Source organism: Trichechus manatus, unplaced genomic scaffold, assembly GCF_000243295.1.
Source record: "Trichechus manatus latirostris isolate Lorelei unplaced genomic scaffold, TriManLat1.0 scaffold00137, whole genome shotgun sequence".
Classification (NCBI taxonomy): Eukaryota; Metazoa; Chordata; class Mammalia; order Sirenia; family Trichechidae; genus Trichechus; species Trichechus manatus.
In genome coordinates, this window is record NW_004444073.1 from 4,338,386 (window position 1) to 4,353,348 (window position 14,963).

At 41.7% G+C, this 14,963-nt stretch overlaps 1 protein-coding gene across 1 annotated transcript in view; it reads right to left on the bottom strand.

Annotated features, from left to right (window-relative positions):
• BMPER (BMP binding endothelial regulator) overlaps positions 1 to 14,963 on the bottom strand; it is a 292,081-nt gene that overhangs the window by 207,999 nt on the left and 69,119 nt on the right. The window contains exons 4-6 of the mRNA XM_004385314.1: positions 13,602 to 13,684; positions 8,380 to 8,470; positions 4,288 to 4,370 (exon numbers count right to left, since the gene is read on the bottom strand). Of these exons, the coding sequence (XP_004385371.1) occupies positions 4,288 to 4,370; positions 8,380 to 8,470; positions 13,602 to 13,684 (257 nt within the window). The remainder of the gene's footprint in view (positions 1 to 4,287; positions 4,371 to 8,379; positions 8,471 to 13,601; positions 13,685 to 14,963) is intronic.

Genomic DNA, 14,963 nt, shown 5'->3' on the forward strand with positions numbered 1-14,963 from the left:
GTGTGTGTGTATTATATATACATACATACATACATATACATGTATGTTATAACTGATGCTGTTGCTGCCCGCCCATATCCTCACCCTTACCACTTGACTGCACGTGGTCAGACTTCCAACTGCCAACAATTGTGTTTTTTCCACTTGCTGCTGGAGGCCACTTTGCCACCTGAGTGGCAGGCTGCAAACATGACAGAATTAATACCCCCTGGTAGCTGCCCTCAGTCAATGACTGATGGGATAGTGTAGAAATATCTCATCTCTCTCACCCCTCAGGTAGGAAAATGCTGAGGCTTGGATTTTACAATAGCTTCCAGAATTTACCAGCAGGATGAATCTCTGGTCACCCACAATGGTAGCTACCTTGATGACATACCCTCAATTGGCTGCCTCCCCTTCCTTGTCTCACCTCCACACTCCTCTGCCAGAATCACATTTACCTCCCACGTAAACTCCTTACACCCAAATACTTATCTCAGGGTCTGCTTCTGGGGGAACCCAGATTTAGATATGTAAGTATGTTTGTGTTATATTTATAATTGTGTGTGTGTGTGTGTGTGGACATATAGCTGTCCTTGAGGTGGCCCTACTCATAGTGACCCCATGCACAACAGACCAAAACACTGCCTGGTCCTGCATCACCGCCATGATCGTTTGCTAACTGGACTTTTGTGATCCAGGGGATTTTCATTGGCTGATTTTCAGAAGTAAATCACCAGGCTTTTCTTCCTAGACCATTTTAGTCTGGAAGCACCACTGAAACCTGTTCAGCACTATAGCAACACACAAGCCTCCAGTGATAGAAGGTGGTGGCTGAGCATGAGGTACATTGGCTGGGAATCAACTTGGGTCTCCTACATGGAAGGGAGAATTCTACTTCTGTTCATATATATTTGTCCATATATGTGTATGAATATCTCAAAATACACTCATGGATACAGAAGTACAGGTAGTCCCCAACTTACGACGCATTCATTACAACGAACCAGACTTTCGACCGTCTGTGTTTTTTTGGGTTTTTTTGTACATCTTTTCGTTAGTAATATATACTATATACAATGTTGCAGTGTGTAATTTGCTGATGTTATCATTCTCAGATGTTCACTCGCATATGTTCAAAGATAAGATTTATAAAGTACTACTAATAAAAGGTAGTAATAATAAAAAAAAAAAAGAGATATTCGACTTACATGACAACCAACTTACAATGGAGTCATTGGAACAGAAGCCCGTCATAAGTCAGGACTTCCTGTATATGCAAACAAATACACATACACATAAAGACTACATATATGCTCAAATAGTATATGGAAATATATATAATTGTGTTTATAAACTATATACAGGATTACAATAACACAAGTAAGCTATTACATACGGCCCTTTTTTTAAATTTTTATGGGGGAACTTGCAGTGTTAACATTCAGAATGCCCCTCCCTCTGACCTCCTCAGCAGAGCTTTGGGCCTCACACCATTCCTGTCTAAACACCCTTCCCCAGCTTTGCCCTCTCACTCAGCAAGATGGCACCTCACACCTCCACATGTTCCTCCATATGCCAAAGCCTCCAGGCCAGCAGCCAGGGCAACACTGGCAAAGTCCGTACCTCACAGTTACAGGGCCAAGCCATATGTTTGGAATACTCCCTTCTAATGCAAACATCTCCATAGTTACCATTCACAAGGAACAGACATTCGCTGCCAAGGCATTACTTTTTTTTCCATGTACTACATCAAAAGACAGCAATATGAAAGAAAATTTAAAACCAGGTTATTTTAGTAACAAACTATGAAAAAGAAAGCTTACACCTCAAATTTTTATACTCACAGAAAGAAAATCTGCTCTTACGACCCTCCCCCATGCCCAAAAGTCTACACACAAATGTCCTGCCCCCAAGCAAGAACTCCATCCTCTCTTCCATTCATTCTGTAGCCTAAAGACTGGTATCAGGAACATAACTGGAGCCAGCCGTTGCCCCTCAAGCTGAGAGTGGTAACATGAGAACTAGAAAGAACACAAGAATCAGGAATATAGGAAAGGACACAGAGCATAGGTCTGCAGAGAACTCCCTAAGCAAGGAAGCCTGGTCCGGTAACCACATCTTTGGGATTTTACGTCTTTAACCGAAAATGAAGGTAAGACTTCCAAGGGCCACAACCTACAGCCTGAACTTGACCCTCAGGTGTGATTCATTCAGCACATATAGTGTTTAAGAACATGTGAAACCTGAATGCCTTGACTGCATTTGAGTCCGTGGCTCCTGTACATATAATATCTGAACTCATTTCCAGTTCCAGCATCAGATAACTTTATACAACTGTCATGGGTAGAACTGCAGGAACTTCCTATCCTCCTTGCCACCTTCTAAATTCCCTCCCCAAGGGGGCTCAAATGTCCAACTTTGGCACACTTTTTTCAGAAAGACAAATCTTTCAGATGCAGATCTGGAATTCCCTATTGAAATGTGCCTTGTTTTTCCTCAATCAACTCCCGAAAGAATAATGAAAAAAAAAATCAGAAAGCTTTACAATTACTAATATGGAATAAATAAAATTGAGAAATGGGCAGTATTTAACAGCAAACCGTTTATGTAAAAAAAGCTATTTAGCCAAAATTAGCATAAGAGGAAAAACATGAATGTTCAATCTGAATATGCAAGCTCATGTTCATCTTCATTAATAAATAAGCTTTGTGTTATATATATGTATATAAAACATATAATATAAATGTGTTATATATTGTAATATGTTTTATATATTATAACATATATTATATGCTACTATATATTATTAAATAATATATATTATACTATACATGTTATGAAACCAAAAACCAAACCCATTGCTGTCGAGTTGATTCCAACCCATAGCAACCCTAGAGGAGACAGTGAAACTGCCCCACAGGGTTTTGTTTGTTTGTTTTGGAGTGGCTGGTGGATTTGAACTGCCAACCTTTTGGTTAACAGCCCTTTCACTTAACCACTGTGCCACCAGGGCTCCATATATATGTATATATATATATATACACGTGTGTGTGTGTGTGTGTGTCTACATATATATATATCTTTCCCCTCTCCCTACCTCTTTCTTTCTCCTTCCTTTGCTCTTTCTCTCCCATACAAAAACCATCACTTTTCGTCATGCTTACTTTAATCTGGGCTCTTTCTAGGTTGTGTGCGCATGTGTGCTATACGAAAGGGAAAAAAATTTAGAAAAGACATGTAGCAAAATGACAAATGCTATGATTTATGATGATCTACATGTGATTACGGTTTGATGAGTTAGGATGCTGGAGTTCCCCATGTTTTTTTTTTAATATTCTGAGATGCATACTAAGACACAAGTGACTTGGAAAATACATGTAATTTATTACAGAAGACTAAAAACTTAAAACAAATATGGTTGTGCTAACTCTGTACAGTAAATCAGATGGAGTAGCTGGTTAAGAATAGATTCCCTATCACCATCTTTACCACCACCACCACCACGAATGATTTTACTCCAAATTTAAAATATAGTAATAAAAAAGATCCTTTTAAATGTAACATACACCAATTCCTTCTTTTCATTCTTAAGCACTCCGAAAATATTTTTAGAATACAGATTAAAATTCAGCAAGACTTAAAAAGGCAAGTCAGTGTTTAGTCTCACTAATCTCTACTCTGTCCTAGTCCCACAGTCTGGGGGCCATTTCCTCCTGTTCATTTCCCCCAGGTGTAAATGGCCAGCCTTCAGATCAAGTTCTCTCCTCCTACAGAAAACACTGAGGCAAACTGTGCTGACCCCATCTGCTTCCCATTTGACTGCACTAAGGATTCAATAGCTGCCTCAGCAAGAAGCTCCTCTGCCCCAAGGAATCCAGGGTCTTCCCAGAGAGGAAGGCAGGGTAGAGGAAGATCAGCATCCTCCCTCGCTCTTTAGAGCAGTGGTCTCAGTCGGAAGCAGTGTTGCCCCCATACACACACACTCCCCGTGTACATGTGGCAATGTCTGGAGACATTCTTGGTTGTCACAACTAAGGGAGGGGAGGTTCCTACTGGCGTCTGGCATCTAGCGGGTAGAGGCCAAGGATGCTGCTAAATATCCTACAGTGCACAGGACAGATCCCACAACAAAGAATTACCCAGCCCAGCAGGTCACTACCGCCTTGGAGTGCCAAGATTTTCCCTGGGTGCACATCATGGCTGTGGGACAGGAGAGAGAGGCAGTACAGTCAGGGGTGGTCTTTGTGAGTCCTGGCAGCAGCTGACCCAGAAGGAACACCCTGTAACAGCTGTGGCAGTACTTACAATACAAGAACACTTGATGCAATTGTTTCCTTCTGGCTGAAATTCCTCCCCTTCTTGGTACTGCACACCCTCAAACACACAGCCTGGAAAGCAAAGAAGAGTTTAGAATTAGGGCAGCAGCCTTCCTTCAGGTTGATACAATCCTTCAATCCACTGTTCATCCATCTTACACCCCCCACCTGCACCTACTTCTGGGTGCAGTGTCCTCTTTTAACCAATGGACAAGACTGTTTCATAATAAAAGTAGAGTGCAAAAGATCTGCATGGCATCAGAAACCCCAAAGATGCTAGAACAAACAAGATGGTGGAAGGTGGGTCAGCCCAAGCGGGAGCAGTGCACTTGGTAAGCCATGAAGTGCATCTGTAGTGCTGCATCATGATCATCCTGACCACTGTCCCAAGAGTCCAACCCCAGAGCAGTCAGAGAGGCAAACAGAAGACAAAGCAACAGAAGTAAAGGATAAACTGAAGTGCAAACAAGATGAAGAGCTGCCACTTGTTGAATACCCAGGAGTAGCCCAGCCTCTATCAGGTACTTTGTACCCCTGGTCTCACTCCATCTTCACTGTGATACTACAAAGTAGGGATTCTTATCACTGTTTCCATACATGAGGAAAACGTGGCTCGGCAGATGGAGTCACTCACCCAAGCTGGTGGGCGGCAGAGCTAAGATCTGAACTTGGTTCTGATCCACCAGCCACACTCTGGAGGGGGCCAGACACAACGGCGAGAAGGGGCAGAGGCAGGGCCGAACGTCAGACAGGTTTTCAGTCTGACCCTGAGTGCTGTTACAGGTGCTGTGGTCCCCCCCCCCCGCCCCAATTCTGACTAACAACAGGACCTAAAGGTGTCTTCTGTTCAGAAGGATCACTCAGGACTCTGCTATATTGTACCTGAGGCATAAGCTGGCCAGTCACCCCTCATCACCTGGGCCAGATAAGGACTGTCAAGTCACAGCAAAGCTACTTTACTCAGGACCATCCTCATAAAGCCGTTTGCCAGGACAGCTGAAGTCACTTTTCATGTAACAGATAGTGCTGGAATCAGTGCCACTGATGGGCAAAACTCAAAAGGAGGCTCTTAAAAAGGACTGATTCATGCCCCTGAGAATAAGTTTTCAAGGCCTGCTGACTGAAGTCATTGAGATAGCTACCAGACTTTTGGAGCAGCTGGCTCCTGACAAAGGGAACAAGCATTACCTCCACCTGATCTGGCCACTGGGGTTCTCGTTTTAAAGCTAAATATGGAGACCTCTGTTCAACTGAAAGAACATGCAGATGAATGCTACTGAACCTAAAGTGAAGCTCTGTGGTTTGAAAATGGTCATCTCCCTTCAAAGCACACTTCCAACAATTCTACTGTGTATGTTTGCACCACTGATTCCATCATATAGATTGCCAGAGAGATTCCCATCAACAATCTACACTTGACTTCGTAAATAAGGGAATTATAAGTGAAAATTCTATGCAAACTGTCCCCATCACAACCCACTGCCCTTGAGCAAAGAGTCAGATGGAAAGCAAGGAGCAGACAACCAAAAATGCCTGAAACATGTTTCAGGAAGAAAATGACCACAGACAGTACGTGTTTGTCATTATGCGGAATACCATTCAATGATCAATGACAGATGCCAGTCCTTGGGAACCACTAGGCAGAATACCCTAAATCTTCTGTTGACTGTCCCTATCTACTCTTGACTAAGGCCTCTCTCCTCAGACAAAGGATAGTGCATTCTGGGTTGGCTCCATCTGAGTCCTCTAATTTGTATCACAAAGGTTGGCCTTTGGAACTAAGGAGAGGTGGCAAAGTTCATTCCTGAGTCCTGGTAATTGAGGACACAGAGACTGCATAGGGTGTCCATGTGTTGAGGGAAGGGCTCAGTGCGTGGCACTGGCATACTTTTAAAGAAAGTATTGTATGGGGAGAGTGAAAGGGGGGTAATGCAGTAAGGTGGGGAGGAAAGAGAAGGGACCAGACTCCAACCTCAGCTTTGGCCCTTACTCACTGATGGACCTCAGACAGTAATGCAATCTGGTTGTGCCTTATTTCTTCCCGTGTGAGCTGTGCACGAGCCCTAGCCACCCACTAGATGGTTGCAAGGAGTGAGCCCTGCAATGTGTAGTCGTGGAGCTCAGCCCTTTCCATCCTGGGACCTCAACAAGAAAACAGGGTGAAAGAAGCAAGTTCTCCAATATGATAGCTTCAACTGCTGAAACAAATTCACTCTGCTTTTGTGTACCCACAGTTTCACAGCCTACAAATGTGGCCATCTCCCAAGTACAGAGAACTGCTATAAATACTCAGAGGTAGTATGCATCAAGGGCTCCATTGTTTACTGTTGTTCCTTTAGGGCTCCTGTGGTTGTAAGCGGGGCAGCTCTGAGTTGATTCTATCAATAGAGCCACAGTTAACAAACACAACTGAATTCTCATTTAAGATCTACTACAGTTTTTAAATCTATATGGCATACAAAATTTGCATCTTTATCGATCTCAAGCTTTGTTGCATACAGGAATTATCTGAAGCTCTGAAAAAATACAGAGGCTTGGGTCCCGCCCACAGAGATTCTGATTTAATTGGTCTAGGATGCAGCCTGGGCATCAAGAATTTATTTTTCAGCTTCCCAGGTGATTCTAATGTGCAGACAAGAGAATTACTGATTTAACTTTATAAAGATCCTTTATGCATTGTGGAGTGCCTGAGTGGCACAAATGGTAAATATGCTCAGCTGCTAACAAAAAGGTTGGAGGTTCAAGTCCACCCAGAGGCACCTTGGAAGAGAGGTCTGGTGATCTACTTCTGAAAAATCAGCCATTGAAAACCCTATGGAGCACAGTTCTACTCTGACACACATGGAGTTGCCATGAGTCGGAATCAACTCCACAGCAGTTGGTTTATTGGTAAACATTTAAGGTTATGGTCACATAATAAGAAACATTCATATTTAGTGGGAAAAAAATTAGTCAAGCAGACTTTGACAGATGCAAAATAATTGGCTTATTGAAAGAATTATTTTTACTTTCAACAAAATTTTTATCTTAGTGTAAGCTCATCTAATAACACAAGTTTCACAGAAACCCCAGTGTGAAAAGGAAGTGGATGTATAAAGACTTCCCAGAAACCCAGCGAAGGTTAGAAGTAATGGCAAGTAACTGTCCTTATTGGCACTCTGGATGATAGAAGACTGGACATGGAAAAAGATCTTGGGTCTACCATGCATTCCAAAATATACAGAGGAGGAAGCGCCTGAGAATGGGGCAGCCCACTGCGGTGTGGTGCCTCAGCCATTTCACCGGAAGGTTCTCAGAACAGAAGGCCCTTTGGAGATCAACCTCAAACGCAAAGCGTGTTCACTGTTAGTATCGCCAGCACTCAGAGTAAAACCCAAAACACAGAACATCTGTCTGAGACTATCAGCCAGTGGCTTAAAGGATCAGAAAGAATCTCTCACCTCAAAATCCCCAGGCTTGTACCTAAGGGCAAGAAAAGATGCAGAAGCTCAGTCCTGTTCAGAAAAGTAAGAAGAAGCTCAACAGTCACTCGAAAGGAAAGATTCCTTTGCTGTCAGCTAGGCAGTGGGCCCTCTAAACAGGACTGTGTGTCCAGCTTGTTGTTCCACATGGAGAACTGAGACCAGCAAAATTCTAAGCTCAATTCACTCAGGGACACAGTTCTCGGTTTTCAGAAAACATCTGGTCACCTCATCACTAAGGCGAGCTCTGGCCAAGGTATTGCAATATGAAGCAGTAAAAAGACATTTCTGGAAGCAAGGGAAAGTCATAGCCTTTCCTTCCAAAATAAGCATTACCTGTAGCCCTGTGGAGGGGGAAGCAGGCCTCCGGAGCCTGGAGAATCCCCATGCCAAGACCTACAGCACATACAGCACACACCGAGGAGGCCGACAGGATATTTCTATGCAAAGGAGTTTGCACTCCAAATGCATTTAGGTACAGGACACAAAGTGAAGAAAATTCCAGTATGGTGGTCAGGGGTGGTGGGAGAATCATGTATTCTTGAGAGAACTCATAGATTTCAGTAGGATTGTCCTAAACCAGGAAAACCTTTTAGTCTTTTCTTTCCCAAGAATGTTACCTGGACATGTGGGGCAGCACGTTCCCAGATGCTTGGAAGGGCTTTTACAATGAACTACACATCGCACCTCAGACTCTGTGATGACACCTTCCTGAAAAACAGAAGGCCACAAGCAAAGTCAGCCCAGAGTTCCTGCTGAAGAAGTTATTCACTTCTGGAAGGTAACCAAGCTTGAAGAAGAGCCCTAACACAAAAGATGAAAAGGTAGGGAGGGGCCACATCCAAAGGTAAATGAGGCAAGTTCACCCCCTCACCTCACCCCATATAATGCTTTAGAACACAAAGTGAAAATCCTGTCATTGCCTTTGCTCTTTTTCCTGTTCTTACTCTTTCTCTCTGGCCCCCATTGCTTTCTTTTAAATCTACGTTCTTGCTGTTAGAGTCAGTACCTGATATAGCCTAGCTATCAGTCCACAATTTTTAAATCTTTTTAATACTTACTGTATTTCTAAAACTCTTATTACACTCCCAGCCATTAATTATGAGGCACAGATTGGAATGTACAATACCCCAGGCTGGCATCTGGAAGCCAGGTCCTTACCAACCTTCTAGCAATAATAGATCAATTCTGCAGCCTTGGCCATTCCACCCCACCGCATAGTGCCTGCCACATAATAGGATTTGTTTAATTGAATTGGGTCTCAGTTTCCTCAACCATCAAACGAAGACTTTAGGTCTTAAGAAGGAAATCAAGGGAGTCATGTGCAAACTGATCTCAGGACTCTAATTAATCATTTTAATGTCAATGAACATATTTTTTAAATTAATTTTCATAGTTGGCCTTTGAACAGTTTTCTCCATATTCTCTACCCATTTTGTGAATGGATTTGTGTTTTTGCTTGTTCATTTAACTTTGTTTCTAGGGGAGGAGGTAGCACAGGCTGAAAAAAAATGTAGTAAATATTTTGACAATTAGGTAATTTTCTTCATTGTGTCTGCTATCACGCGATCTCAAACCAACAAGAAAGCTTATATCCTAAATGTCTTCCTATCTCTCAGGCCTGAGGCTTCCACTACCAGGGAGATTTACTGTGGTCTATATCACATTTGGGAAAGAAAAAACAACTGCCAAAATGTCAGCAATATACAATATCAAAAAAGGACCCGTGCTTTAGTTACATAACTGGAGCAATACAAACAGCTATGGCCCAAGATCTATTTTTCTGGAGGATCTGCAATCCAGATTAAGGATTCAGGTTAGTTCTCAGCATGAATTCCCTCTCTGTGATCTTCAGACCTTCCTCTTCCAATAAGAAATTAAAAATGGGAAAATAAAGGTAAATGTTTCACCATTTTAGGAAAGGCATCAAAACTCCTTTGGTAGGAGACTGTAAGTAAAAAGGTACAGTTCAATTCAAATGGAAACAGACCAAAGCACGAGACCAGCTGTTACTTACCTGGCACCTAGCTGTATCAAGTACATGCAGGCACTCTGTCAGAAGCATTTTTAATGACTGTCTCACTTATTGCTTACAGCTACTCTATAGTACTGTTCCCATTTTACATAGATAGATAGTTGTTGATGAGTTGACTCCGACTCACGTGACTCTATGTACAAAAGACCGAAACGCTGCCCCATCCTGCATCACCCTCATGACCGCCAGCATGTTCGAGTGCATCATTGTGGCTACTGTGCCAATCCGTCTTACCAAAAGGCTCCTCTTCCTCATAGGCCTTCTACTTCACCAAATACAATGTCTTCCTCTGGTGATTGTTCTCTCCTGATGTTCTCTCCAAAGTAAGCAAGTCAATGTTCTTTTTAATTCATAAGGTTTTCATTGGCTAATTCTCGGATATAGATCGCCAGGACTTTCTTCCTAGTCTGTCTTAGTCTAGAAGCTCCAATGAAATCTGTCCACCATAGGTGACCCTGCTAGCAGTTGAAATACCACTGGTGTAGCTTCCAACATCATAGCAACATGCAAGCCACCACAGTACAACAAACTGACAGACAAGGAGTGGATTCCCATTTTACTGGGGATAAAACGGAGGCTCAGAAATCTTAAGGTACAAAGTAAGTGAGTGGCAGAGCCCTATTTTACCTACTGCACGACACTGTCTCCTCTGTTACTGATTTTGTGCCCTGAAAAGAAAGGATCTTGTAGACAGAGGTTGCAATTGTGTCATTCTGCAGAGGAGCCTTGTTATGAATTGAATTATGTCCCCCCAAAATGTGTATCAACTTGGCTATGCCATGATTCCCAATATTGTGTGGTTGTCCACTATTTTGTGATCTGATGTGATTATGCTGTGTGTTACTAATCCTAACCTCTATGACGTTAATGAGGCAGGACTCAATCTACAGGATTAGGTTATATCTTGAGTCAATCTCTTTTGAGATATAAAACAGAGAAGTGAGCAGAGAGGAGGAAGAACTCCTACCACCAAAGATGAAGAACCAGGAGCGGAACACAACATTTGGACCTGGGGTCCCTGCACTGAGAAACTCCTAGACCCAGGGAAAGATTAATGACAAGCACCTTCCCCCAGAGCCGACAGAGAGAGAACGCCTTCCCCTGGAGCCAGCTCCCTGAATTCAGACTTCTAGCCTCCAAGACTGTGAGAGAATAAATTTCTCTTTGTTAAAGCCACCCACTTATGGTATTTCTGTTACAGCAGCACTAGATGACTAAGGCAAGCCTCTTACATGAAAATTTCCATGGGAGGTACCAGTAAATGGTCATTTGTTTCCTGCACTCTTAGATGAGGTCTCACTCTCTGAAGGAAGAGTGTCAGCAGGAGGACGAAGGTGTCAACTGAGCAGAGGAGTAGGTTTTCGTAACTATCTTAACAGAGATTTGCTTTTATGGTTATTGACTGAAGTGATATTGTTATACTAGCTAGCAAGGCTTAGGCTAAGTGGTTTAAAAAAGGGAAAAGAGAAAGTTCATCTTTAGTAGGTAACACCACTTTTGGTCTCCCAGTCTGCAGTTCTGTATTTCCTGTGCCCAGGACTTCTGGAATTTTAGATACCTTCTAATAATAATTCCATATTCCTGCATCATTATCTCTGGGCCCTGCTTCTTTGTGGCTAGTGATCAAAGATGATAGGCAAATAGGAGTTTCAGTGCTTACAAGGGATAACAGCTTAATGTATTATTTGGTCAACAAAACAGTCCCCCCCAGACAATAGTTTCCAATTAATTTACACAAAGACTTCTGTCTTAGTTATCTAGTGCTGCTATAACAGAAATGTCACAAGTGGATGGCTTTAACAAAGAGAAAATTCTTCTCTCACAGTCTAGTAGGCTAAAAGTCCGAATTCAGGGTGCCAGCTCCAGGGGAAGGCTTTCTCTCTCTGTCAGCTCTAGGGGAAAGTCCCTGTCATCAATCTTCCCTGGTTGAGGAGCTGCTCCGCACAGGGACCCTGGATCCACAGATTGAGCCATTCTCCTGGCTCTTGTTGTTTCATGGTATGAAGTTTCCCCTGTCTCTCTGCTCGCCTCTTTCATCTCAAAAAAGATTGACTTAAGACACAAACTGATCTTGTAGATTGAGTCCTGCCTCAATAACATAACTGCCGATAATCTCACTTCATTAACATCATAGAGGATGGATTTACAACGCATAGGAAAATCACATCAGATGACAAAATGGTGGACAATCACACAATACTGGGAATCGTGGCCTGACCAAGTTCACAAATATTTTTGGAGGACATAATTCAATCCACGACAGCTTCATACAAAGATAGCAAAATTCACCACCCTTGGTTGACGCAACTTGAGGCTCCTCCAGACCTCTGACTGTTGCATAAGAACACTGTACTAGACTCCAAAGGGCATGAAGTTGCCTTGTTTAAAATACGCTAACCATGGCTTTCAGAGCACCCTTACCAAAAAGTAGAAATTTCAGTGATCAAGAGGCAGGGTATGAGTGGTAGTGGTACAAATATTGGAATGAATATGGACTTTCGATGTTATTAAAACTCATGTCTCTTGTCAGTTTGTTCCATAAGGCTGATTGCATCTACAACCCCTGCCCTCGAGTAAAAATTTGGCAAATGATTATTGATGCAATGTATCTATTATTTATATCTATTCTTTCTACTGCTTGTTTTCTTAAATAACTTAGATTTACCATATAAATCAGCTGAGTATTTTAATTGAATAAATAATTCAAGATCTCATGAGTGACATGCCCACGATGGGCACATAATAAGAATACTTTTATATAATATTCAGATTTCAATAAACCAAATGTCAATATACTCTAGATAAGATCTGAGTGAAATATTCACTATTTTATTAATCTTTCAGCCCCCTTTAAATGCAAATGCCTTGCACATAAAATTGGACTGATTTAACAGCATCTTCTATACAGAGAAACATTTTTAAATCATGTCAAAATTCGATGAGCATTTAAAAAACAAAAAGAGTATTTCTATAGAGACAAGAAACTGAGTTCCAAGATTTAGGTTCTTCATTTTCCCCCTCTGATTTATCTGGCCATGTTTAAGACCTGTAGCAATTACCAAAAAACAAGAAAACCTCATTGCCATCATGTCATTTTGGACTCACAGTGACCCTATAGGACAGAGTAGAACTACCCTATAGAGTTTCCAAGGGTCGCCTGGTGGATTTGAACCGCTGACCTTCTGGTTAGCAATCGTAACACTTAACCACTACGCCATCATGGTTTCATGTAGCAATTACAGCCATGTGGAATTCCTGCTCTTTGCAGAGAATCAGCAAAGATCAGCCCCAGCACACTCCTTAGGAGCCAAACTGTTGGTTCTTAACTTTGTCAGGTTGAAACCATTGAGGTTACAGTATACTAATTGCTTAGATTTAATACAGCTTACAGATTGGCTCCAGTCCAAAACGTTTCTAAATCAAGGGAGGAAAACATACATCCTCTAACAATAATACTTCTTTTCTGCTAACAGGAATTCGTGTTCTGCTCAAAGTTGACTTCACAGGAAGAGAGGAATTTTCCCCAAGGACATATGCATCTTACCAGAGTTTTTTCCAGGCACAGTTTAACAATGGTGAACAATTCCACCATGTGTTTCTGGAGCCACATCCTATAAAATATCTCTAAGTGTACTTGTTTCATTATGGAGACTGTCACGATAAATACATACAAGGAGACTGTTAGTTTTTTGTTTGCTTCTCATTTTTGTTTTGCTTTTCTTGTTTTGATCTTATGTTCTCCGAAGGGAACTGCTGAAGAAGACTATGAATTCCATTCTACTGGAGAATAAAATACTTGGAAATTACCTGGCACTGGCGCAGAACACAGGGTTCAGCAGGGCTTTGCCATTTGAAGGAGCTGTTATAATTATTTCCTTCATAGCTGCAACCTAGACAGGAAACACAGAAGCAGAAAGAAAGGCAAATAATGAATTTGGGTTTCCTTTATCTTTAGAGCAAAAAAAGTTATGTTCTCTAAGCCAGGATTAGCAATCACAGAAGCTACCATGCTCCTTGGCTATTTTCCCCAAAACACAACTAAGCCTTGTAAATATCCAGTTGGCATTCACTTACACTAATTTTTTGGCCACTTCTGAGAAGAAGAGTAACCTCACTGACTGTATTTTTCAGATTGAAAACCCTAGATTAATGATCTCTCTGGGCCAAAATGCACAACCTCGTGACTATTTGCACCTAATGAATTGTGAGGAGTGCCAGAGTTAGAGACACCCTTATGAGAGAAGGTCTTACATAAAACCAAATCAACTCAAAATTTCTGAAGATCAAGAAAGAAGTTTAAAATATGGTGGAAAACTAAAGCAGAAAATCAGAATACAGGAATTGATTTTAAAATTCTATACTCTTTTAAGACTCCTGACAAGTTACGTCCTCACCAGATAAAATCTTCGAAGACTTGCCTCCAAGCTCTAAGAGTTGTGATCTCATATTTTACTTTTATTTTACCTTTAGGTAGTGAATTAGATTAAGCAAGTCTGAAACTAACAATGTATGGATTCCCATTAACCAAACCTATTGTCATCGAGTCAATTCCGACTCATGGAGACCCTATAAGACAGAGTAGAACTGCCCCATAGAGTTTCCAAGGGGCTGCTGGTGGATTCAACTCCTGACCTTTTGGTTAGCAGCCGAGTTCTTCACCATATCATATGTTAATTTATTAGTCAAAACAGAACTTATCCTAGATCACTGGCAAAACCGAAGTCAAAGGGCAGGGATACTAAAAAGAAGAAACAAGTCCATTCGCTTAAGTCACTCTAAAAAGAACCACAGAATCTACAGTGCAAGGATCACAACCGAAGATCTTGATTCCGTGGTTACACTTTCTGGGAAGATGCACTTAAATATGCCTCTGTTGTTTTTGTGTCCCGTCAAGTCGATTCCAAATCATAGAGACCCTATATGACAGATTGGAATTGCCTGTAATGTTTCCCAGGCTGTACAGACTACAGCCTTCAGTATGCATTACACCTCAACATAAAGAAAACAAAAATCCTCACAACTGGACCAATAAGCAGCATCATGATAAACAGAGAAAAGACTGAAGTTGTCAAGGATTTCATTTTACTTGGATCCACAATTAACACTCATAGAAGCAGCAGTCAAGAAATCAAATGACGCATTGCATGGGGCAAATCTGCTACAAAAGAC